This window comes from Micromys minutus (genome assembly GCF_963924665.1).
Source record: "Micromys minutus genome assembly, chromosome: 19".
NCBI lineage: Eukaryota > Metazoa > Chordata > Mammalia > Rodentia > Muridae > Micromys > Micromys minutus.
Genome location: NC_137954.1, coordinates 33,623,434 through 33,648,513, shown reverse-complemented (window position 1 = coordinate 33,648,513; position 25,080 = coordinate 33,623,434). Strand labels below are relative to the sequence as shown.

General features: G+C 42.2%; 1 protein-coding gene across 1 annotated transcript in view; it reads left to right on the top strand.

The window, feature by feature from the left end:
- The window catches only part of DNER (delta/notch like EGF repeat containing), a gene marked incomplete at both ends in the record, with an annotated part of 276,755 nt that overhangs the window by 231,090 nt on the left and 20,585 nt on the right, over positions 1-25,080 (top strand). Inside the window, 2 exons of the mRNA XM_080933397.1 lie at positions 5,822-5,944; positions 17,388-17,501. Coding sequence (XP_080789523.1) covers positions 5,822-5,944; positions 17,388-17,501 — 237 coding nt within the window. The remainder of the gene's footprint in view (positions 1-5,821; positions 5,945-17,387; positions 17,502-25,080) is intronic.

Genomic DNA, 25,080 nt, shown 5'->3' with positions numbered 1-25,080 from the left:
ATGCAGTGACTGGCTTCCTATATGTGCTGGTTTGAATAAGAATGGCCCCCATAGGCTCTTATATTTGAATGCTTGGTCACTAAGGAGTGGATCTCTTTGAAAGGATTAGGAGGTGTGGCCTTACTGAAAAAAGTGTATCCTTGGAGGTGGGTTTTAAGGTATCAAAAACCCATTCCAGGTGCTCAGGTGTGCCTCCCTCCCTCCCTCCCTCCTTCCCTCCGACCCTTCCTTGCCCTCCGTCTCTGCCTATGGATAAGAATCTAGCTTTCAGCTACTGCTCCAGTGCCATATACCAGCGCAGTTATGGACTGTGATACCAAGAGATACCAAGGTTGCTCATAACATAAAGCATTTAATTGAGGCTTGCTTGCCGTTTTGGAAGACCAGCCCATGACTCTCAAGGAGCATGGTGGCAGGCAACCATGGCACTGGACCAGGAGCTGAGAGCTTGCATCCTGATCCTCAGGCTGGTGTGGTTTTGGAACCCTCAGAGCCCACCCTCAGTGACACACCTCCTCCAAGAAGACCAAACAGATTAATTCTTCCTAAGTAGTCTACTTGCTAGGGAGCAAACATTCAAATGTACAACCCTGTAAGGACCATTCTCATTCAAATGTCCACAGGGCATGACACCAGTACTACCAGACTTTGAGAAACTTGCAGGTAGAGATGTTGTTATATAGCCCTGTGTCTGGGGCCCCTGGGACTCCTGGAATGTCATAGGCACACAGGAGCTGTTAATAGGGTTTTGGGATCCAGTAAAACTGTGATGATTTGGTAGATTTCCCACCCAAGAGGCTGTCATGAACACCAAAATTACAGCCTCAGCCTCCAGGCTTCTGTCATAGTCGAGGAACCAGATCCATAGATGGAGATCAGTTGAGTGTGGGGTAGTGACTTCCCATTGCAAGGCTGAGGAAATGACTCCATTGAAAAACTGCTTGCTGCACATACTTGAGGACCAGAGTTCGATCCCCAGCACCCATGGTAAGAGCGAAGAATAGCAAGCAGCAGGTGTTCATAGCCCAAGCATTGAGGGTGAAGTCAAGGGCAAGACAGGCAAATCTCTGGAGCTCAGTGAGCAGCCAGTGTAGCTGATGCTGTAAGGGCTTGCCCACCTGCCTGTGCACATGCCCTACAGGAAGGTGTCCTGCTTCACCACTCTCTGCTTTATTTTCCCGAGACAGAGACTCTCACTGAACCTGGAGCTAGGCTGGTGGCTGGCAAAAACCCGTCTGCCCCTGCCCCATAGTGCCAAGGTCACAAGTTATGGCATTTTTAATGTGGGTGCTGGGATCTGAACTCAGGTCTCTAAGGTTGTGCAGCAAGTGTCCTTACTCCGAGGAATCACATCCTCAGCCTTTAATTTTTCTTTCTTTCTTTTTAAAAAAAATTCCTTGGACTAGCCTAAGTCTTCAGACCCTGGGCTTAGTGCCCTGGACTAGTTTGTTTGCCTGAATTAATGATCAGCAGGAGGTGGCCGCCTCATTTCCCTGAGACCTTCTCTTTTGGAAGGAATGCCTTTTAATTCAAACAGTACAATTTAGGGCTCCTTGGCAACTAGTGTAAAGGATGCCTTGACATTTCTGTAAAGGCATTTAAATGTTACTGTCTCCGAAGAAACAATTTTAGAATATGAAACCTTAACCCCAACCCCCACCCAGGCAAGGAAGGAAAACACTACCAGCTTAACTACATCTGTAAAGTAACTTTCACATTTGCTTTTTATGATGCTATTGGAAGATAATTGCACTCTTTGCAAATTACAAAATAATTATAGATAATTTCATGAGACTTGCTTTAGATTTTTGTCTGTGTAAAGACACCTCACTTTGGAGGGTGAGGGTACATGCAGAGTCATGCATTATCCTGCTTGATTGATAAAAGATCTACTGGGAGAGCAAATAAACAGTTGGAACAAAACTACTCAGGACAGTCACACAATGGCATATAAAGGTCCTTTCAGTAGGTGTGGGATCAAACTCAGGGCTTTGTGTATGCAAAGCAAGCAGTCTCTCAGAAGAGCTATATCCTCAGCCTCACCAAAAAATGTTCTTGTAAGTAAGAAAAAGAGCCCAAAGACACTTAATTCTCTCCTTGTATGTTTGCGTGTGTGCAAGTACTTGTGCATGTATGTGCATGGAGTGTGGAGTTATGTGGTTCCTCAGACACTGTTTACTTTTTTCTTTTTTAAGACAAGGTGTTTTAGTTAGGGTTAGTATTGTTGTGCTAAAGCACCATGACCAGAAACAGGCTGGAGAGGAAAGGGCTTATTTGGCTTCTGCTTCTACATCACTGTTATTCATTGAAGGAAATTAGGACAGGAACTCAAGTAGGATAGGAACTCGAAGGCAGGAACTGAGGCAAAGACCATGGAAGGGTGCTGCTTACTGGCCTGCTCTCCATGATGTGCTTAGCCTGTTTTCTTATAGAACCCAGGACCACCAGCCCAAGGTTCTACACACACAATGGGCTGGGCCTTCCACACATCAATCACTAATGAAGATAACTACAGGCTGCCTTACAGTCCGACCTTATGGAAGCATTTTCTCAATCGAGGTTCCCTCTTCTCAGATGGCTATAGCTTGTGTCAGATCAACATATTTTAGCCAGCACACAGTGTCCCTGGCCTGGAATATGCCAAGTAGGCTAGGATCGCTGGCCAGCAAGCTTCTGGGATCCATCTGTCTCCACCTCCCTAGCACTGGGATTGCAAATGTGTGCCACCTCACCTGGCATTTTTAATTTTAGTTTTTTTCTTAATGTGAGTTATGGAGAATAAACTCAGGTTCTTAAGCTTGCAAGAGAAGCAATTTACATGGCTGAGCTATCTCTCTAGCTCTCAGTTCCTTAGATATGAAGTGCTTATTGTGATAGAAATTATACAGCATGAATTCTACCTTCTTGACATGATTTTAAAGGTGATTGGTGGAAGTGCTTGTTATCTGCATTTTGCTATGTACCATATCCTAAGAAGCGATTTACCTTACATCATTGAAACTCACTACACACTGTTCAGCAGCTGCCAATTTTTCTTCCTCACACTTCTGGAAACTGTCATTCTATGTTTTGCTTCTGTGAGTTTGACCTCTGTCTGTAGGACTGTGAAGAGTCTGTTCTGTCACAACTAGCATGGATGTCTAGATGGTCTGTGTCATAGTGAATGATAGGATTTCCTTCTTCTTTTCTTCCAAATAGCATTCTGTTATGTGGACACAGCACATTTTCTTTAGTCACTGAACTGTTGGTGGGAGGTTAGGTTGTTGCCATATTTTGGGTATTATGAATTATGCTCTAATGGATGGAGGAGTGTTAATATTTCCCTGAAATTCTGCTTTTATTTCTAATTGATAAACACCCAGAAATGGAATTGCCTAATCATATAGCATTTTATCTTTAACCCTTTAAGAACCTGCATATTCTATCTCATGTAGCTGGCCCATGTTATGTTTTCATCAACATTGCACAAGAGTTTAATTGTCAACACAATTTAGAATCATCTAGAAAGAAAGTCTTAGTATAAGACTGTCCAAGTCAGGTTAGCCAATGGTTGTCTTGATTACATGGATTAAAATGTGAAGACCTGCTTACTGTGGGTGGCACCATTCCCTAGGAAGGGGCTCCTAGGTTGTGTAATAATGGAGAAAGTAAGATGAGTACTAACATGATTGCATTAATTCATTGTTTCTTGCTCTTGACGATGGGTGTTAGTAGGTTCTCTAAGCCCCCACAACTGTGACTGACCTGCTGAGATGAACTCTGTCCTTGAATCATGAGCCAAATAATTTTTTTCTTTTTTGAGTTGTTTTTTGTCTGGTATTTTATCATAGTAACAAAAAAGACAACTGAGATAGGTTCCAACTTCTCAACATCAACAGCTCTTGTAGTTTTCAGTTGTTTTTTCTTCTTTGATGGGCATCCTAACAGGTATGATATGGTTTCTCAATGTAGTTTTAATTTTGCTTCCTTGATCAATAGTGATGCTGATTTTCTCTTCATCTACCTATCTACCACTACTAGTATCTTATATGACACACAAAAATCAAGCAAACTTGAATTAAAGGCTTAGATATAAGATGTTAAACTAGAAAACTGTTGGAAGAAAACAACTACAGAATCTTTTATAGTTCTTGGCAATGATTTCTGGAACATGACATTAAAAAGCATAGGCAATGGTGTAACTTACTCCATAAAGAATTAAACAGTAACTACTTATGATTTGTCGGCTGCTAGGCTTCTCCTGACACAGTGTGGAAACAGATACAACCAATATGGATGTCCGAGGCAGCATCTCAATAAAACTTTATTTGCAAAAATAGCCTGGGATGGTTGTAGGTTCTGCTTGTAGGGTATTGCTTGCTGAAGCTTTTTGGCTTAAGACTTTTGATCCCGTGCACTACCGGATGCTGAGCCAGCTCTCTCAGTTGATGCCAGTAACAGCACCACGCCCATCATGAAAACAACATGCCAAATGTCCTCTGGGGTACAAAATCAATGTTAGCTGTGACCCTCTTCTCTAGATGGCTAATGGCTGAGAAAACCTGATAAAGAGTCATGGGAGATGCTTTCCCGAGTTTAAGGAGTATAGGGGAATGTAGAAAAAAAAAAAGACAAAATCCCATGGTGGGTTTGTCAAGGTTGTCTCAAAGGGACCATTATCACCACCTAAATTTGGAAAGTGGTTCAAAAATAACCTTGATGATAACACAGTTGCAAAGTGCTCTGTTAATAATGCAAACATGAGCTTAACCTACTTTTGAGGTAGGCACAATAAACAAAGCACGGAGCACTGTAGTTCATCCTAATGGGACTCTGAGTTGAGGGCCTTTTGTGCGTCAGAAAGGCTGGGGAGCAGGGTGGGACACCCAGCACTTCCAATTCCCACTTGTGCAAAGATTTATTTTTTTCTGCTTTCCTGAATTCAGAACAAACACAGGCAGAGTGAATGTTGAAAGCACTCACATGGTTCTCATTGTTTGGACAGGGCCAGACAAAAGTGGCCTGGTTTCACTGAAAATTGGCAATAACACGTGTTTTTGAAAGTTGGAAACAGCATAATGCCTCATCTCAGAGAATGGTGTCTTCTTGTCTTGTAAAATAAACACCTGGTTTGCAAAATAGAAGCATAAATGCGGTCTTTATAAAAATTGTTGGGTTTCTTTTCTTCATTCCTATTATTCTCCAGCAATTAAAATATTAACTATAATTTGAAATTGTATGACATATAGATTTGTGTTTTTAGACAAACAAGTAAACAATCTCAAAACAAACCCATGTCTCCACAAAAATTTTAGCTAAGCCCTTGTGTATTTCTTTTCTCTTTGGATTGTGGAGGACAGGAAGAAGCTTCCTTCTTCAATATTTCTTCACATAAATGTAGTTTTTTTTTTTTTTTTTACTAATAAGGAGAAATAGTATGGAAATTGTCATGGAAAGAAATAGTATGGAAATTGTCATGGAAAAGAGCTGTTTGTCATCATGTGCTAGAATTCCCTGTCATCCTCCATGCCTGTCATGAACAGAGTTGATACATTTGGTGACTGACTTATCCAGTGCTGTATCCCTTGGAATCATAAGTGTGAAGCCAGTAGGTCGGTAAGTGGATCACTTCTTTCCCTGGTACCATGAAAAAATATGTGAAGAACTGTGCTTCTCAACAATTCACATTCCCAGATGTCCCCACAAGGATCTGGCCCCTAAAATTGCTGCGGCCTGGCCCCATTGCTTCTACTGAATACCTGGTTATCTTCTTGGCAGATCAGCAGAAAGCAGGATTTTTAGGAGATGCATCTGACATCAGCTTTTTCTTTCTGTCCCCCAGGTTACCATGGCCTCTACTGTGAGGAAGAGTACAATGAGTGTCTGTCTGCCCCTTGCCTGAATGCTGCCACCTGCCGGGACCTTGTCAATGGCTATGAGTGTGTGTGCCTGGCGGAATACAAAGGTAAGCCATTTCTCTTGCTCTCTTGACTCACAATGGCCGTGCCACACGGAGCTCTCAACTTAATATGTAAGGTCCTAACTGGAGCATGGATTTGTTTATAATCAAAACCAAATACTGAGGCTTGGACGGTTGATGGGTCCAGGGAGACCCATTTCTAAGTCCCAGGCTTCCTCCTGATGAGCTGAGAAGTCTCCTGCCTTTTTTTTTCTTATATGCATCCCTGTTGAATGCATATAAAGGTAAAAGAAACTGGAAGGGTTGTTACAGTGTGCTGATACAGACAGGGCAAAGGCCATGGCTGGTAACAAAAAAGACATCTGTTCTTCATGACTTGGTGGGTTAAAATCAGGGTACCCTTGGTGGGGGATGGTAGAGTCTCATGTATCTTCGAAGAGGTGAGTTTTTACCAAATGTTCATCTGATTAGACAGCTGCTAATGTCACTCTGGGAAAAAAGCTGGCGTTGAGGGGAGAGTTTCAGTGTGTGGATCACGTTCTAAGCTTGCCTGTGCATTAACTCATCGAATCCTGCCAGCAGTAGCCTCCCAAGGCAGATAGATGGTAATGTTATCGTCATGAACCAGCCAGTGTGGTTCAGTTCCTAAAGTCCTTCTCCCTGCCTTTAATCTGGCTCCTAGCTGCGGTGTATAGATGGTGTGGCTTATTGTAAGCCCAGATGCTTGAGTGACAGCCACAGTTCCCAGCAGCTGCACCGTGAGAGCTGCTCACTAGCTGTTGCATAGCTCCCTTCTCCAGAGCACCAGGGCTGGCTTTAGATTTTTCAAATACTTTTGTGTCCCTATTTATATCCATTTCCCTTAAACTTTCAACTCCTTTCATTGCTTACTTGATAGCCTCCATCTGTCTCTTCCTGCTTCTCTTTTCAGACCTTCCTCTCTTTCTTTTTTTTTTTTTTCTGATCTCTGTGGAAGGCTTTAAGGACTGGCACACTCAGTGACGCGCTCTGGACACATGCGTTAAAGCTGGGCCAGGTCTTTACACACAGAATCATCTGCTGTTTCTTTTGGAATGGGACACCCAGTGACAGCAAAAATGCATCCACTTCTTCAAAGCCACAGGGAAAGTGCAGGCTTATCCTCATGGCCCTTCAGATCGGGGGTCTATCAGAATGTGGAGAAGAGGGAAATTTGTTTGATTCTGAAAAGAAGAGTAAAAGAACAATGAATCTCATTGACCAATTAGCTCCTCTTAATCATGCTACCAGTCTGCTGAGCCCAGACAAAGCTCTCAAGTGGATTTTGGTTTTCTCTGTGTAAAGAAAGGATGCTTACTGAAATTCCCATATCCTTCAGTGTTAGGGTTGGTATGGGCTTCACACAACTGAAACTACCAATATTACTCTTCAGTTTGTGGAGCAGTTCTCATTTTTGTAAGTAGCAAAGTCATTAAGCAGATGTCTCCTGAATATGCATGTTTTCCTATCTACTCTTCTATCTTTGCCCTCCAGTGTACACCGTCCTTTCTAAGCGGGAAAAGACATAGTTGCATATAAAAGCCTTCCCATGTCCCTGAGAATTCAAAGGCTGTGATGTTAACTTTTCCCATATGCTTCCCATCCGTTCTCAGTTGTGTAGTTGTCTACATTGCTGCTCTAAAGTCATAGCACTTCTCCAGAAGCCTTGTATCAGACTATTAATCTAAACTCACACCAGGCTCCACCTCTACAGAGTTAAAAAAAAACATTATGACATACAAAGATCTTCAAATATACCCAGTCTCTCTTCCCTACCTCCCCTTCCTGCTCACACCAGCAGGCCCTGAGAAAGTTAGACTGAGAGGTTTCTCTGGGCCACAGAAGACAGGACTCAGTTGGCTGCCATTCCACTGTCACCTTTCTGACTTGATTCCTCCTACAGCCCCTGCAGAACAGGGAGTCCATACCAAGAACCCAGAGAAGAAAAGTCGAGCCTCTAAAGATTCAAGACGGGGAAGTAAAATGTGATGTGTCTTAAGCACAATTGGATTGGAATCTGGATAGCCAAAGGGTGGAACTGTCTGCAGATAGACAGAAAAGTACAAAGGGATAAAAATCATCTGAGAAGAGGCAGGAGTTGTGGAGAAAAGATCCAAGGGCTCTGAGGACAGACTCCAGAAAGAGAAAGAACAGGCCAGTACCACATGCCTATGGTAGGACCTCAGAAGAGTAAAGAAACCTGGCTTCCTAGTAGGAGAGATTCAAGGTGCCGAATGAACACAAGGTGTGAGTTGCCATTTCCTGGTAGAAGTTCTAACTCCTGGGCTGATTCTACATGGGTTGTGCAGGTTGTGTGCAAAATAGCCAGAGGACTGGGAGAACAGACCACACGACAGCCATGTTTAGAATGGTAAAGGACTGGTTGTCGGAGGACCACCTAAATTTGAGGACAAAGGAAAGATAGTTCATTGGTGAAGTGCTTAGTTTATGGGTGCAAGGACCTGTGGTTAATCTCCAGAATACACATAAAAGCAACTCTCATCCTAGTCCTGAGGAAGCAGAGACAAGGGCGTCTCGGGCTCACAGGCCTGACGGTCTCGCCTATTTAATAAATTCCAGGCTAATGAGCGATCTCAACTTCAACGAGATGGATGTCATTTCTGAAGTTGAATCCTAAGGTTTTCCCCAGGCTTCCACATGCACATGTACACACCTGTGCCAGCACACACCAGACATGCTCACATACATAAATGCATGCATAAAAGTAAGAAACCACTGTATAGTCAAGCATTTGGAAACCCTGACATCATGCACCTCTTTAGGACTGTGTTTGTAAGAAGTGTCCTCAGGAGACATTTGGATAGTAGAGGGGGAAGAACAGGAGGGAGGTGGGAACGCTGATTTAAGATGCAAGGAGTGACCCAGATGGATAAGAGTGATGTGACTATGATAATTTAATGGTGAAGAGAGTCTCTTAAAATAGGTGCAACAGCTACATCTGCTGCCCCACAGAGACTTGCAATACACCAGTCACTTAGGACACAGCTTTAAATATATATTAGTTCTGTTCGTCCAGGCATGGTTAAGGGGTGCCATGTTCAGGGTCCCTTTGGAAGGATAAGTTCATGAGGACCCTCAGGGCTGAACAGAATTCACATCCTTCCTTGTGGCTGTAGAATTTAGAACAGCTTGCTTTTTCTTGTGGATTGAGATTCTCGAGGTCAGCAAAAGTCTGGATCCCCTTAATGGCCTCTGTGTCAGGGTAGACCCATTTAGGATAATCTTTCCAACTAAACTGATGAGGAACTTTAAATGTGCCTTTAAAAGCTCTCAAATTTCCAATCTGCTCTGAAACATATTTAAGGAGAGGGAATTACATGGGGGACAGATCACAAGGACTCATGGAGGGGATTCAAACTGCTGAAGTAAAGTTCTATATAATTTTAATTATGTCTCTATGAGGTGGAGGAGTCACATACTTGTGTTAAAGACCTCCTTCCCATGAGTAGACCAAAGCCTTAATTACCTTTCTTTTTCTGGAGCAAAATCACAATCTCAATTTATGCTTCACCTTCACAGCCTTATGCAATGGCCTCTCAGAGCCTCTCAGATCTCCAGCACTGCCCTTATTGCACAGTGTTAGTGGCTCTCTGGGACTTTGGCCCCAAACCCCTCAACCTTGCATTGTCCATATAGCTGATACTGTCAAGTGCTGCCATCTCAGAATGAAGTCTGTTCCTGTAGGGCCACAGTGACATACAACATTCTTCAGAGGGAGTTTGGGTTGAGCAAGGAACCTTCTCTTCAATGACATTCACAGTTTAGCCCATGTCTTTCAACCAAATTTGCATTTTCACAAGGCTTTCCATCTACCAAACAAATCAATCCACTGAGTTAATACTTAATTTCTCTTAATTCCCCAGGGCCTAGGAAGGATACAGCCAGTTTGTTTACCAGAGTATGACACGAATTGTTTGTAGAACTTCTTGGTAGAATCTTTGTACCCCTCTGGAATCTCAGGAGCCTGTCTCCATGATCTCCACTTCTCTCCATGTTCTGATCTTCTAAACACCTGCTGGAATGACCTGGCAAACTTCTACCGGTTTGTTAGCCGCAAACTCCAGACCCTTCCATGTTCATCTCACAAGCCAGCCTCAAAGGCCTCGGAACTTAACTGATTTATCATATAACTCATATCCAATCGACCAGATTCATGATAGAAATGGCTCCATTTTTTTTTTTTTTTTTTTTTTTTGGTACTAGTTTTCTATGTTAGTGACAGAGATCTGACAGAAGACAAAATATCAGATAGAAGCAACTTCAGGAAGAAAGGGTCTGCTGTGGCTCACAGTTTGAAGCTGACATTCATCCTGGTCACATCACATATGGACTCAAGCAGAGAGAAAATAAAATTCAAATAACATTAAAAAACAAATGGCCGGTTTATTTTCCTTTTATTTTTTTCTCATACTTTACATCCTGACAATAATCTCTGCTCCTTCCTGTTGTTAAGAGAGCCTAGGTTTTGGCACCAATGTTAGGAAAAGGATGAAAAGAGTGTGTGGGGGGGCATATGGCCCATGGAGGTGCGGCAAGGCCTGGGGGCAAGGGAGATGCCCCTGGAGGACTCATGTTGAGAATCCATTGTCCCTGAGGGACCAGCCACACGATGGTATAGTGCAGAATAGAGTTTATTCAGGTTATGGGGGAGTTAAGAGGGTAGTAGAGGCAGAGAGAGAGAGAGAAGAGATAAATAGAGAAGTAGAGGAGTAGAGGCCGGCCATGAGCACGTGGAGAGAGAGGGGTGAAGGGAAGGGGGAGAGGAAGGAAGCAAGAGCAAGAACAAGAGAACAAGAGAGCAAGAGAGAGAGGAGGGGGCTAGTAGCCCCTTTCATAGTGTCAGGTCACTGGGGCAGAGCATATCTGACTGTTGCCAGGTAACTGAGGAGTGGGGTATACCTGGCTGTTGCTAGGTAACTGAGGGGTGGGGTTTACAGAATCCCAACACTTCCACTCTTCCCATCCTCTGTTCCACATCTCCTTCCCCCAGATCCACTGCTCCTCTGCTTCTCTTGAGAAAAGCACAGGACTCCTGGTGATATCAGCTGAACATAACATGTTACAATGAGACTAGGCACAAACCCTCATAGCAAGGCTGCATGAGGCAAGCCAGTAGGAGGAAAAGGGTCACATATGCAGGAAACAGAGTCAGAGACGCCCAGACTCTCGCTGTTGGGAGTCCCATAAGAACACCAAACTACACATTCATTTAGGGTGGATCTTTGCTCTTCAGTTACCTGTCTAGAAACTTCTTCACAGACATGCCCAAAGATTTTTCAGTGACGCTAGAACAGTATTCTTCATATCCTATATAACAGATATTTACATTATGATTTATAACATTAGCAGAATTATAGTAATGAAGGAGCCATAAAATAATTTTATGGTTAGGGTCACCACAACATTGAAGAACTGTATTAAAGGGTCAGTGCATTAGGGAGGTTGAGAACCACTTTTTTAGAACCTGTCAAGTTGATGTTGCTTTATTTATGGAGACACTTAGGATTAGGTTGCAGTGAAGACTGCTAGACACAAGGGCTGAGCTAACCCAAAGTGCAGCAAATGACAGAACTTTTAGAAGTGAGAACTTTTGAGTTAGGACTGATGGGAAAGAGGAGAGGAAGGTAGATGAAGTTAACAAGAGACAGAGGGGCAAATTGGGAAAGCAAGGGTCGGGACATCCCCTACAATCCTCTGCCTTACTCTTTCTTTGGATAGGGCAATGCTGCCCTCTGTGGAAGCTTTTCTGCCACTGGTATTCATGCATAAAAGTCAGTGTAGTAAGTAAGCACTCAGATAGGTGGATACCAATGTCAACTGGTAGTTGTTTGGAGTTAGAACTTTAATAGCTGATGGCTGGGCTTTAACTTTAAACCCTATGTGTTTTCTAAGCAGCAGATTTTTAGCTATTATACATTAATATAACTTTTTATAGAGCACACGGGTAATGGGAAGTTGGGCAAATATAGCCCTAAGAATGTGTGAAAAGGGTGAAACTTCTACATGTCTGAAAACACATCACAGTGCTCCAAGTACTACTGCATTATTCTTTCTGGTGCAAGAATGGACAGACAACCCAAATGGTATCATGACCCAGAAACCATTGTCTTCAATGATAATGTCTGGCTCTTAAAAGAAGACTCCCCATGAATGTGAGGCAAAATCCATATCCTCAGAGTGTCAAAAAGTCAAGGTATAACTTCATGTTGGATTCATTTTTATTTCTTTATAGCAGAACAAATGTAATGATTGTTCAATACTTGTTTGAGATTCTTAGTGACAAAGGTTAGAAAAAAAGCATTTCAGTTTTCAAGTATGGAAACAATATACCAGTGATTAAGAATGCTCACAATATTACAACACACAAAAGCAATAAACAATTGTAGTCATTTCTACTCTAATTGTACAAACTTGTAATTTTGAATTGTGTTGGTACACAACATAATATCATACTTGAATGATGCATTGCTAGTAAGTCTTTCTGGTTTTATTTTAAATAGCTATGTAATGTCCCCATGCAGGAATATTTATCAATCACTTTGTCACACAACTCATTTGGTGACTTACTGAGTGTACCTGACATGGGGTTTGTGATTCAACCTTGAACATTTTTGTCTATTTAACTTTTATACCTTTTGGATTTTTTTTGGAAGCGGATACTGTCCCAGAAATTATATTACTAGGTTAGAGGTTTGGTCACATGGTAGGCCAATATTACTGAAGGAATGATATTTATTTTTTGAATAAAGCCTTGTCTTTTGTTACATGCTACCTAAAGCATGAACAGAGAGTTCCAGGGATTTTGTGTACTCCTCCTGCACTGGGATTTATGCTGAAGTGAGTTGAGTCCAGTTTTCCCCAGCTCTGTCCATTACTTCATTAGGGGAACAGCCCTAGGCCAGCGTGTTCAAGGAACAATCCAGCTAGGGTTAGGTGGCATTTGAAGTTTTTGAAACGGTCCAGAAGAAGGCGAGTTCACTAACAATGGGAAGGTTGGGAAAGTCTTCAAGGAGATAGTAGAATTTAAACAAAACAGGATAACACCACAAAGCAGAACACATCTAAGGTGGGGGTGCAACTCAGGGGTGCAGAGCTTGCTTGGTAAGCTCAGGACCTAGGTTCAATCCTTAGCATCTCAAACCAGAAGACAACAGCCATGGAACCGTAATACAAAACAGTAGTCCTCTAGGAGTATTTTTAGTTAATTGTCTTTACCTAGCTTTCCATTCTGGGAGACAGATAAAAATGAATGATCTTCAGCTTTCAAATATGAATTGTAATTAATTTGGGACAAATGGAAAATATAATTGGCACATAGCTTTTTTGTGGTCTAAGGTCATTTTAAAACTAAATTCAGAAAAGAGCCCGGATGGAACAGAAAAATTCCAAGAAACCTAACTGTCAATCCTTTAATAGGAGAAGTATGAATTATTATTAGTTTTACTGTTTATTTTTGTTTGAGACTAAACATGTTTCATAATTATGCATGCTCAGTCCCTTGCCAAGGGGTGATGCGTATGCCAGTCCTCAGACTTAGCTTCAAGTGTGGACCTGGTTTTCCCTAACAAAACAGAATGTTTTGGAGGACCATTTGGAATTTGGAATGACTTCTCATTCCTCTGGCAATCCCACCTGCATGTCAGCCAAAGTACACTGGTTGTCTGTTATCCCTTGTGTGAGGACGGGGCTGTGGTATTGTAGCTGCAGTTCCTTGCACGAATTAAGATGTGTGCTCTGCTCTGAAGGTGCTCAGAGGTCTGCGGGGGAGTCAAGGAGGGGAAAGGATACACTGAGATTTGATACAGGGAATTCTGTGACAGCGAGCAATTTAGCAAGCTCTCAACACACGATGGTTAAGCCTGGTTTGCCTTGGGAAGGTCAAGGGTCACCGTTACAGGGAATAGACAAAGGAGTTCAGTTATGTCAGACAAAGTCCAGATGAGAAAGAGGTAAAGGCAGGCACATTTGGTCAGCGAGTCAAGATGCCTAAGAGTATTGAGTGAGCACTCTGAGAAATGGTGGAGGAGGCATAAAGGTGGGCCCCAGAACCCAAGAGGAAGGCTTAATCAGGAAAAGCACCTGGGTATAGCAGGAGCAACCATGGTCATCAACTCCCTACAGTTAGTTTCCAGCTCAAAGCTACTCTGTTCTAATGACCTACAGGGCAATGTGACTGCATTTTTAATAGAAGGATTACCAATTTTAGGCTATAGAAATGCAAGTGACTTAAGTATGCACCAGGGACTGCGAGCCCTTCCCAATTCATAGAATCATGTTTCTGCTAAGATCATCTTTTGTCTAGCCTTGCTGCCAAAATTCTCTCAGTGAATGCTCTTGTAACTGAATACTTTATCAAAAAAAAGAAAAAGAACAGCAAATAAAGTTATTGTCAAAAGAAAAGAAACCCTGATACATAGAAGATTACAACTGTTGCTCATGATTTTGAGGTTTTTACTAAATCTAACTCATTGGAGACTTTTAGGTCTGTGGACAAGGCATTCACAAGCCCCTCTGGTTTGATACCCAGGAATGCATATACTGGATATGGTGGTCCTCACCTGGAATCCTAATACTTGGGAGATCCAGGCTGGTAGATCAGAAGTTCAAGGTCATCATAGGTTACACAGTGATCTCAAAACCAGCCTGGGTTATCTGAGGCCTTAATGAAAAACCAAAACAATGTAAGGCCCATATTTAGGGCCTTGAGCAGACTTTACCCCAATATCTACCCCACCAATGAGCTGCTGGAGTGTGTAATAGGACCAGTTGGTCCTGAAGATGCAGAATTATGGAAACAAGAGGATATCCCAGAAAAGCCTCTGTGAGGGCCCAGTATTCATGATATTAGCAGAAGCCAGAGACCTTGAGCCAGACCAATGATTCAGTGCAATAAATATTTCCATGGCATGGTGTTTAATATTTCTTATTTCTTTTGGTGGAAGGTTATAAGGTTCGAAGGCAGACATAGAAGGACTGGCAAATGAGTGGGATTGGAGCACACGTGCAATTCATAAAGAATCAATAAGAAATAATAAAAAATGCCAATAAAAATAGGTAGATTAGATGATAGGCCGATGATAGATAGAATATAGGCAGATACAGTTATTATGTTTAGATATTGGCTGAGAATTTGCTTTTTAATCTTATCTGCAGCATATAGTTAGCTCTCTTGCCCTGACTGGACTGGTTAGGAATTTTGGGGTACCCGGAGAGTATAGCTTCCTTGAAGCTGTTCAGGTCTGCTGGCCTTCTCTCTGAACCTCTGTGGTACCTATATTTTATATTACAGCTGGAGCTTTTTGTTGCCTGGTTCCCATTGATCAGCTCAATGGAAACTTGTGAGACAAATGTTTTGAAGCAGAGAGGACTTGTCTGCCCCTACTCTTTTATTTGACTTTAAAATGTTTTGGATTATAGTATAACTACATTATTTTTCCCTTTCTTCTTCTCCCTCCAACCAAATTCTCTCATACATTCTCTCTGCTTTCTTTCAGACTCATGGCCTCTTTTAAGTATGTATGTATGTATGTATGTATGTATGTATGTACGTATGTTTATATAGTTTGTATATAATATATAATTGTTTATACATACACATATATAGTTTTAAAATATATAAACATAACCTGTTCAACTCATAAAATATTACTTTATGTATATTTTTCATAGCTGACCAATCTGTTTTGGATATTCAGTGGTATGCTCATCCTTGGGGGAATAGCCCGACTTCCCCCACTGCTTCTTTCTTACTTCTTCTCTCTGAGGCAGTCTTGAACTTGTTATGGAGCTGAGAATGACTCTAAACATCTGATTCTCCTGCCTCAGGCTGTGGTGTACTGGGATTGTATGTGTGTGCCACATACACATGTGTGCCTTTTTTGTGGTTTGGGGGATCGAACACTGGGTGAGCTTTATCCCAAGACTCTAGGAATAGACACTTCAGAAAAGAGACCTTGCACATCCAAATGCAGAAGAAAGTTTCATATTAATTACCAAGACAGGGAGGGTCCCTTCCAGGCCCTGGACACAGAGAGGGAGTTAGGTCGTGCTAGGAGAGACTGCTTCCTGCAGGTATGAAGCACTGAGATCTGAAAAACACTTGGGAAAAAATCTCAAGAAGATGCTAATCAATACTTGAATATGGCATTGATCATATCCAACTCAGATCCGGAAATTAGGGCTCTCGGCTCTAAAACAGTCTGCTCAAGGAGGGTAATTTCGTGAGTAGGCAGAAAGTCCGTTTTATTTTCTTCTGTCACCCTTTCCTGAGCCTCATTTCTTGAGGCAGTGACAAAGAAGAGAAAAGGCCAGCAATGTGTCAGAGCCTGCAGGGTGACTCACTGGGTGGGGCAGTGACTTGAGCAATAGGAGCTGAGGAAGGAAGTGGAGAGGAGTGAGGTCAGCATCTTCCTGTTCCTGTTTGCTTTGTGCTCCTTCTACTGAGACTGTCAGGATGGGCATCTCATTGTCCAGGTTCTCACCTAGATCAGGATGCCAATCTTCCTCGACTTCAAAGGATCTGGGATAACTCCCAGTTTCACCTTCCTTGTCACTCAGCAATGTTGAAAGGTTTCTCTGGTTGTCAAGCACTTTATGTTTCCTTGGAGACTCAACGTTTGCCATTGAGATTCTTTTATTCTTTAAGAATTCTATATATACACATAATGAAATATTATATATACGCCCCACCTCCTCTTCAGTTCCCTAATATCTGCCCAATGCCTCTTCCATAACTGCATGATCTCTTCTCTCTCTCTCTCTCTCTCTCTCTCTCTCTCTCTCTCTCTCTCTCTCTCTGCAACTCATTCAAGTCAATTATGTCAATTACTGCTGTTTATGTGTTCATGAGTGTTGGGGCCAGACATTGAGAACCTTTAACTCAGGTTTTTGGCTCTCTAGAAATGCCATAGGCTTTGGGATATGTAGAGGATGTGGCGATAAGAGATCTTAGTAGAACCCATGGGCAGTGATTAAATTTGTTGTTTTCTAATAAGGCACATTTTTATGATATTCTAAAGCAAGGAGTGGGCACACACATGTGCATATAAGAACAGATGTACACATAGTATGCATATGCACACATTCATTCAATCCACACATATCATGCACACGTGCACATACAAACATACACACAAACATGTACACATCAGACATTGTCACACGTATGTACACAGCACACATATATACCCATAGACATGTACACATATCTTTTACTGTCTCTGTCTCTCTCTCTCTCTCACACACACACAGAAACAGACACACACACACACACACACACACACACACACACACACACACACACGTGCATATACATGCACTCACCATGCAAGCCTGCACACCATGAACCTATCCCAGAGAGGTCACATGCGGGTGAAATGCTTCCCTTTTGAAGGCAGCAGGGACCATAGAGTACTCTGTGACCCACCCTCATTTGTTTGCTTTGCTGCAGGAACGCACTGTGAACTGTACAAGGACCCCTGTGCTAACATCAGCTGTCTGAATGGCGGTACCTGTGACAGCGAGGGGCTGAATGGCACGTGCATCTGTGCGCCTGGGTTCACAGGTGAGTGATCCAGGGGTGTGTTTTCAAACTCACCCCATAGCTCATGTGTTGCTGAGGTTAAACAACCCCAAACCCTCTGCCAGGAACAATTGCAAAGCAGGAATGCCATTATAAAACGCCAGGAGGCATTGCTTCAGCGAGATCTATTTTAAAACAGTAGACTGTGTTGTCATTAAAGTAGGCTCTTCTGAAGTGAGCATTTGTCATTTAGATTTGTTGCCACCTCCAAGCCTGTACATTTCCAGAGAGGGAGCTTTGAAGCATAAGTCCAGGGCCTTTAAGAGAGCACTTGAAAGTGGTAGTAGTAATGCCATGTGAAGAGGACAGGAGTGTGTCCTTTGTGCGAACTCCATACTTCAGATACTGTTTTAATTTTATTGAATATGGTAAAAGTAACAGAATTTTGAGAACTGCAGACAATTGGTGGTGTTGGGGAGGAAGGGCACAAGGTCATATGGAAATGTCAACTGGAATGGGCTGTGACAGTTGGCTACACAGGAGCTGTGTTCACTCAAGTCTCAGTGTTCTCTGAACACTGTCAGGAAGTTAATTCTATATTGGGGAACCCAAGCTAACAGGATTTGTTGTCCACGCCGCACCCAAAGTTGCTCAGAAAACTACAGACCTGTGAAAGTAGATGTAAGATGTTGTCTTGGATGCATGAGCTGAGGGGAGAGTTTCCATTTTCATAAGATTCTCACAGAAGTCTGAAACCATGAGATTCTAGAATGTTCCAAATTCCAACCTTGGTTTTCCCTGTAGAACTCTGACTAAGGAATAAGATAAGGTCAGGGTTGGAGACATAGCTTAGCAGGTAAAGTGCTGGCTGCTCGATCATAAGGACCTGAGCTAGTTCCATCACTGGGACCCACACACACAAGCCGAGGGAGGGGGCACACTTGTCCTTCCAGAGCTGGGAAGGGGAGACAGGCAAGCTCACCAACCAGCTATCCTGGCCATATAGCAAGTTATAGGTTCATGGATGACCCTGTCTCAAAACACAAGGTGAATGGTATCTGAAGAATAGTACTCAAGGTTGTCTTCCATCCATATGTACATACACACATACAATATACGCATACATGCACATAAGAAAAGAACACAAGGTCTATATTTTTGGTACCTTGTTAAGTCAACAAAGGCAAAGGGTCCCTCTGCTATGAGGTTGGAGAAGGCTGTGCTTGGAAGAAGGAGGTGGGTGCTCTGTAGAGGAACATGTGGCATCCTCTGATAGAGGCTTAGCCTTGACCTCTCCTTCTGGGACACCAGCATCTCCAAACCCTAGAGCATTTTGCCAAGTCCACTGTCTAGTCCTTTCTGAGGAAGCCCGAACTGCTTACCCTTGGGGAAGGGTGCCAACAGTCAAGTATCTGGGGAAGGACCAACTTTGGATCTCTTTTTCTCTTTCTCTGTGTCACATCCTGTGCTTTCCTTCTGGGTTGTCCTGAAACGGAGAAACGGGCTTGCTCCAGAAAATGATTTGCAGATGGTTTTGTTTATCTAATGGTTTATAAACACAGAGAGACATTTATATATCAGTCAGCAGAGGCAAAAAATGTACTGGAGGAGATTCCTGGGTCTTTTCCAGATATTTCTGTCTTACTAGTAATAAATAAAAAGCATGAAAGAAATGAAAAGATTTAAAGTTATTGAAATTACTCACCAGTTAAAATCATTACTGATGGGAAATAACATTATTAACATATTGACAGCCAAAGTTTTCCTGAAGCTCTATGTATAGAATGTCATACAGTGTATGTGTGTACATATATGGACATAAATGGGAACATATTCATGTTATTTTGTAGCCTACTTCTAACCAAGAATAAATGAACAAGTAAATGATAATTGTATTTCCAAATCAAGAATTACACCTTTAAAATATTTTATTGTTTTATAATGGTTTGTGTACGGTGTGGGGAGTATGTGTGTATATGTGCAGGTACCTACCACCAAAGCCAGGAGGGAACATTTGATTCCCGGAGGTGGAGCTCTAGGTGGTTGTGAGCTGCCCAGCGTGGGTGGTGGGAACAGAACATGAGTTCTTTGGAACAGCATTATGTGTTCTTAACAGCTGAGACATTTTTCTAGCTCTCGTGTTTTTATTTCTAAAGTGTTTCTACTGGTTGCCCTGTAGCCAATTCTGTGAGACACCATGATTCATTTTTAGTTTATCTTCAGTTTGATCTTTGGCAGTTCATGTTTCCATATTATAAACAACAATGAAAGGAAGTTTTTAACCTGTGTATTTTTCTCTATGTTATCCTGTCCCCCACTTTAGTACAATTCCCGAAGAATAGAAACTTGGGGGTCCGGAAGAACAGATTCTTACATACGTGTCATGTTCTCCAAGGATAAACAAAGCATGACAAGACAGAAATGCTAATTTCATACCTAGTGACATTCTTGTCTGTGTCCTTGCCTGGACACACATTCTCCAGAGCTGTCATTCTCGTATGCAGCTCTCTTGTTTGGTTGTTTAGTTTGTAGGTCTGCTGCTGTAAAGTTGAATATTTTAAGGACATATTTCTTGTTGGCTGTGTTCCTTCTTCTGGAAACACCCTGCTCACAGATATGTCTGCTTTTATGCTAGGACACTCACACTATTTTTTTTAGCTGTTTAGTTTGACTGCATTAACCTCATGTGACAAGACTATACGTATTTTCTCTTTGTCACTTGCCTTTCAAATGTGCCCAGGGTGTTCTGTTTTACATGTGTCATATTTCAGCTTTACATACTTAACTTGACTTCCTCCCCATTGTCCTTGTTTCACTGTCCAGGGTTTATTGATACCCTTCTGTGTCATTATAACCATGTGTGAGTTGAGCACTTAAACCTTCAATCCTCTTGAAATTTACTTTGAAAAAATTTTTTAAAGTGAGAAAGTAAAATGTTTACTGTAGTATTTACTTATTTATTCATTTATTTATTTTATATCCACTAAATCTGTATTTACCTTATTTCCAATGAGTTATTTAGTACACTGTCTTGGAGATCTCAAGCACACACCAAAGTCATAGATTATTCTTTTCTCCTTGAGATGTTCAAATACCGAGCAGCATTTCAAATGGTATTATTACCACTATAGGTTGTTCTGTCTGGAAACTGTGGAACGACTTGGACTCTTTCCATGAATATATGTACATGTGGGTGCAGTGCCCACAGAGAGAAGAGGAAGGTGTAGAATCTCACCTGGAGTTACAGGTGGTTGTAAATCATCACCATTTGGATGCTGGGACTTGAGCCCAGGTCCTCTGGAGCCTTCCCTTCAGCCGCTGAGTTCTTTTTCTGGTTTACCTGCTTTCCCCTTAGCATACCTGAGGTTTAGTAAAACTTACAACTGGTCAACTAGTGAGTGGCCATGAACCTCTTCTTTGATGGAGTAGAGTTTCTCAAACAAGTAAGAGTCATTTAAGCAAGCGGGAGAGCTTCCCTGCTCTCCAAGTCTGGCATTCTTCTGCATAGCTATTTCTATAGGACCTGGCATGGGTTCTTTTGTTTTTCAGTTCTTGGCTTGGCATCCACCCTTTTCTCCAAGGCTTTGGCAATGATTTAGCTGGTACTGAGAGCTTCCTACGGGTCTAGACTGAATTTCTCAATGGCAGACGATGTCAAATTTTAATGTATCTTTGTTTCTGATATCTGCATAACCTCCATGTTGAAGGGTCCCTTCACATCTTTTGCTCATTTAAAAAAAAAGATTCTGTCACGACATATCAAGGTTCCTTGCTCTCCTTGTAGATTGTGGCTATTGATGGCCTGGGTCACTGGCTGAAGTGTTAGACTTTCCACCACTGTTTCATTTTCTTTCCTTTCCCATGCCGAGCTGTGTGGAAGGAAGTCACTTGGCATTGCCTACCATTAATGAGGGGGCTATGCTACTCTGTTTTAGGGTGGAGTTGCTAAAGGACTATTTGGAAATCTTCCCTGTGAGAGATTTGTTTATTCTCTGCCATTTATGAGTTTGTTCAATCATTTATTTATATTAATGAGGACTCATGGGTACTTAGTGTATGGTTTGTGTTACAGAGCAACACTTTTTAGTTTGTTTTATTGCTCACAATGTTCCTACTTTGGGGACTGGGAGGTCTTTCATTTGGCTCCTGTGCCCCTTCTCCATATCCCCATATGGGCGTGGAGTTGCTCGTTTGTTGTGTTTCAGGACTTGTATACTTTCAAATGTTTTAAGACTCTCCAGTCTCATCTTGTCCATTTCCTGCCCCATCCTGAAGTCACCCATTTCTCCAAGGTCCCTTGGTTCCTAATTGGAAAATATTAGAAATAAATTCTAGGTACTAAAAGTACTTGTTGCCATTACAATTGCTTTTAGACATCCCAGAGCCTCTTGGCTGACAAGGAAGTTTATGTATGTATACTAATGTGTGCAAATGGTGCACATACATCTCACCATGTACATATCTGGACCTATCTTAAGTTTAATGGGTATTAATGGTGATGTCCCAATTCTAATTCAGCACCACAGGGATCATTCTGTTCTTCTCTTATTCATCCATAACTTCTGACACCAAAAGCAACCTAAGTAGTTTCCACTATCCAGCATCCATTAAATACAATTCCAATATGCACCATAGCAGTATCAGATTTGATATCTTACGTTCTTTTAGGCAATCATTTTCCCAACTAGAATATAGGGCCTGCATACAGCTTGTTTAGTTTAGCTAGGCTTAAGCAGGCATGGTGGTTCAAGCCTACAAATCCCAGCACTCTGGAGGTGGAGGCAGGAGGATTACAAGTTTAAGCTCATACTTAGCTACATAGTGATTTCAAGGTCAGCCTGGGCTACATAGGCCCTGTCTCAACAAGGGCAACACCTTAATACAACTTATTTCCAAAGTGATTAGGTCAGCATCTGGGCTTCTTCAGTACTGCCCTTCAGTGAGGCCCATCTGGTCTGGTTATTTTGTTTCACCAACTGCATTCCTTTATGGAATTTTCCAACTAGACATTATTTGTTTTTGTTTTTGTTTCCCTTTTAAATTTTGTTTCATTAGTTACAAAGGCCATCTGTTTCCTTTCACCGAACTGCTTTTGAACCTTGGTCAAGAATCAGTTGGCAATATTTGCGTGGGTCTATTTTGAGTTCTTCCTTCTTTTTTGTCTATCCAGATACAAGCCTTGATACCTAAAATCTACTGTAGCCCCACGACCGTTAAAAGTGGACAGGTAGACTCTTACTGCATCGTCCCCTCCTCCTCCTCCTGGTCATTGGATGTTAACACTGTGAGTGGTATGGCAAGGCTTTGTAATGCCAACCTTTTCATGCTGATCATTTGGTTTGACTGTCCACCGTAGGGGTTGTCCTGCTGCTAAGATGGGACCCTCAGCAGCTTCACTGATGCACTCCGGGCAGTGAACCTTGAATTCCTCTTCATCTGATGAAAGTTCGGGAGTTTTTGTCTTTCATCCTTGTTGCTAGGTTTTTAGAATTCAGTGCACACATGCCTTTTAATAGCAAACTCTAGTGAGGCAGCATCAATTTGGGATGGGAGGCAGCATACTTTAGTATTTCATCCGCTTTATCTGTCTTCTGTAGCAGCATTCTCTACACATGGCCTTGGCCTCCACAATTGTCAGCTTTTGTCTCCTTAAGTTCAGTGAAACCACTGTGGTGGAGTTCTGGCTGCTGGTGAACCTTAGGGGTCCACCACACTTTGCTTCTTGGAGCCCTGGACTGTCTGATGTCCAGTTCTTCAAAGTGTTTTATTTCTCATATATTTCATTCAGTCTTTTAGTTTATAGGAGTGGCTAAGACAGATTCCAGTGGAAAAGTTCTAAATCAATAATGTTTTTGAACCTTGTTTCACCTAGAATAAAATTCTATTAAAATATAAATGAGCAAGTTAAAGCACCTGCCTGGGGCCTGCATATGTTCAACTGTAGCTACTGTGGTTGTAGACACTGTCACCTGCACCTTTGAGAGTGGGCTCTGCTAAGTCAAGGCCTGATTATCAGCAGTGATTTTGGATGTCTGGTTGTTTTGTGTTTTCTCACTTATCCAAGGAAAACATCACAAAGGAATCAGTATTGTTATAACCATATATATATATTCCACATTGCCTCTTACAAAGTAGTAGATTGAAGGCTAGGGAACTGACTTAGCTGGTCAAGTGCCTGCCATGCAACCTGAGTTTGGATCTGCAGCACCCATGTGAAAAGTGGGGTGGGGTAGTCCTGGGAAGGGGAGGGCAGAGAAAGATTGCTCACATGGCTTACTGGCTAGTCAGTCTAGCTAGTTTGTGAGCTCTGGGTTCAGTAAAAGACCTTGTCTCAAAAAATTAAGGTAGGGACTGGGAAAATAAATGACTTAGCGAATACATCAGCACAGGCTGTTTTCTCAGAGGACCTGCGTTTGATGCCCAGCACCTACATGGCAGGTTACAACCATCTATAATTTCAATTCCAGAGCATCTTCTTCTGGTGTTTTCTGGCACCAGGCATGCATATGGTACACAGACATGCACGAAGGCAAAGCACTCATACACATTTTAAAATATGGAGCGTGACAGAGGAAGAACTCGGACTTAAACTTCTGCCTTCCACATGTGTGTACATGTACATACATACACATGTGTGCACATGTGTATGCAGAGAGGGAGAGAAGAGAAAGAGGGAGAGAGAACAATAGATTAAGAAGAAATTGTGAAAGCTGCAAGTTCAGGTCCTAATTGGCAGCGTTACTCAAGGAGACGTTACATTTCCATCTCTTCACAAATGCCATTCGGGAATAGCAGTCATGTAAGAACACGGAGGTGTGTTTCTTATTTCTAACTCAGGTGAAAGAAAATAATAAACAAGTCAACTAGAAAGACAACTGTCTCAGGCCCACAGAAGCTCAGATTTACTGAGGTGACCGTTTGTAAAGACACATGGCTGGAACTAAAAACTAAAATAGGACCAAATGCACATTGACCGGAAACGATGTCAGTGTGTTGAAACTCACGAGAAGATGGATGTTTGGCCGAGTGTGGTAGGGCCATGCCTGTAATCTCAGTACTTGGGGAGCTGAAGCTTAAGGACTGTGCTGAGTTTATGGTCATGTTGTACACAGAGGGTGTGGCATGCCCTTGCACTTAGCGGAGCAGAGTAGGGTATTGGGTGGAGAATGGGAAGAGCCAGGCTGTTTCTATTGCTACTCTGTCTAGGTCACATGGGTCTTTTTTCCAAATTTGCCATGTCTGGATTGCCATCTGACATCGGGTATTGCTTAGTAAATACCTTTGTTAGGGATAGCTTCCTAAGTGGCTGGAAAGGGACACTGATGTGTTTATCTGGGAAAGTCTTTGCTTTTCAGCTTTTCTCAGCACACCCCGTTGATGTGCTTTTCAACCAGTCTACCATGTAATGGCCATCTGGGATGGTGTAATCTGTGCCCTCCCCTTAGAAGTGATCACCCTATGATACTCAGCAACCATGTTTTAAACTGCTTAAGACAGAATAGCATGAGGCAATCGACTTTGTGTCCTTTCTATTGATGTGAAGTATGTTTATTGCAATAGACAAATTCACCCCATCATGACTTATATAAAATGATTAAACTCATTTTAGGATAACCCTGCC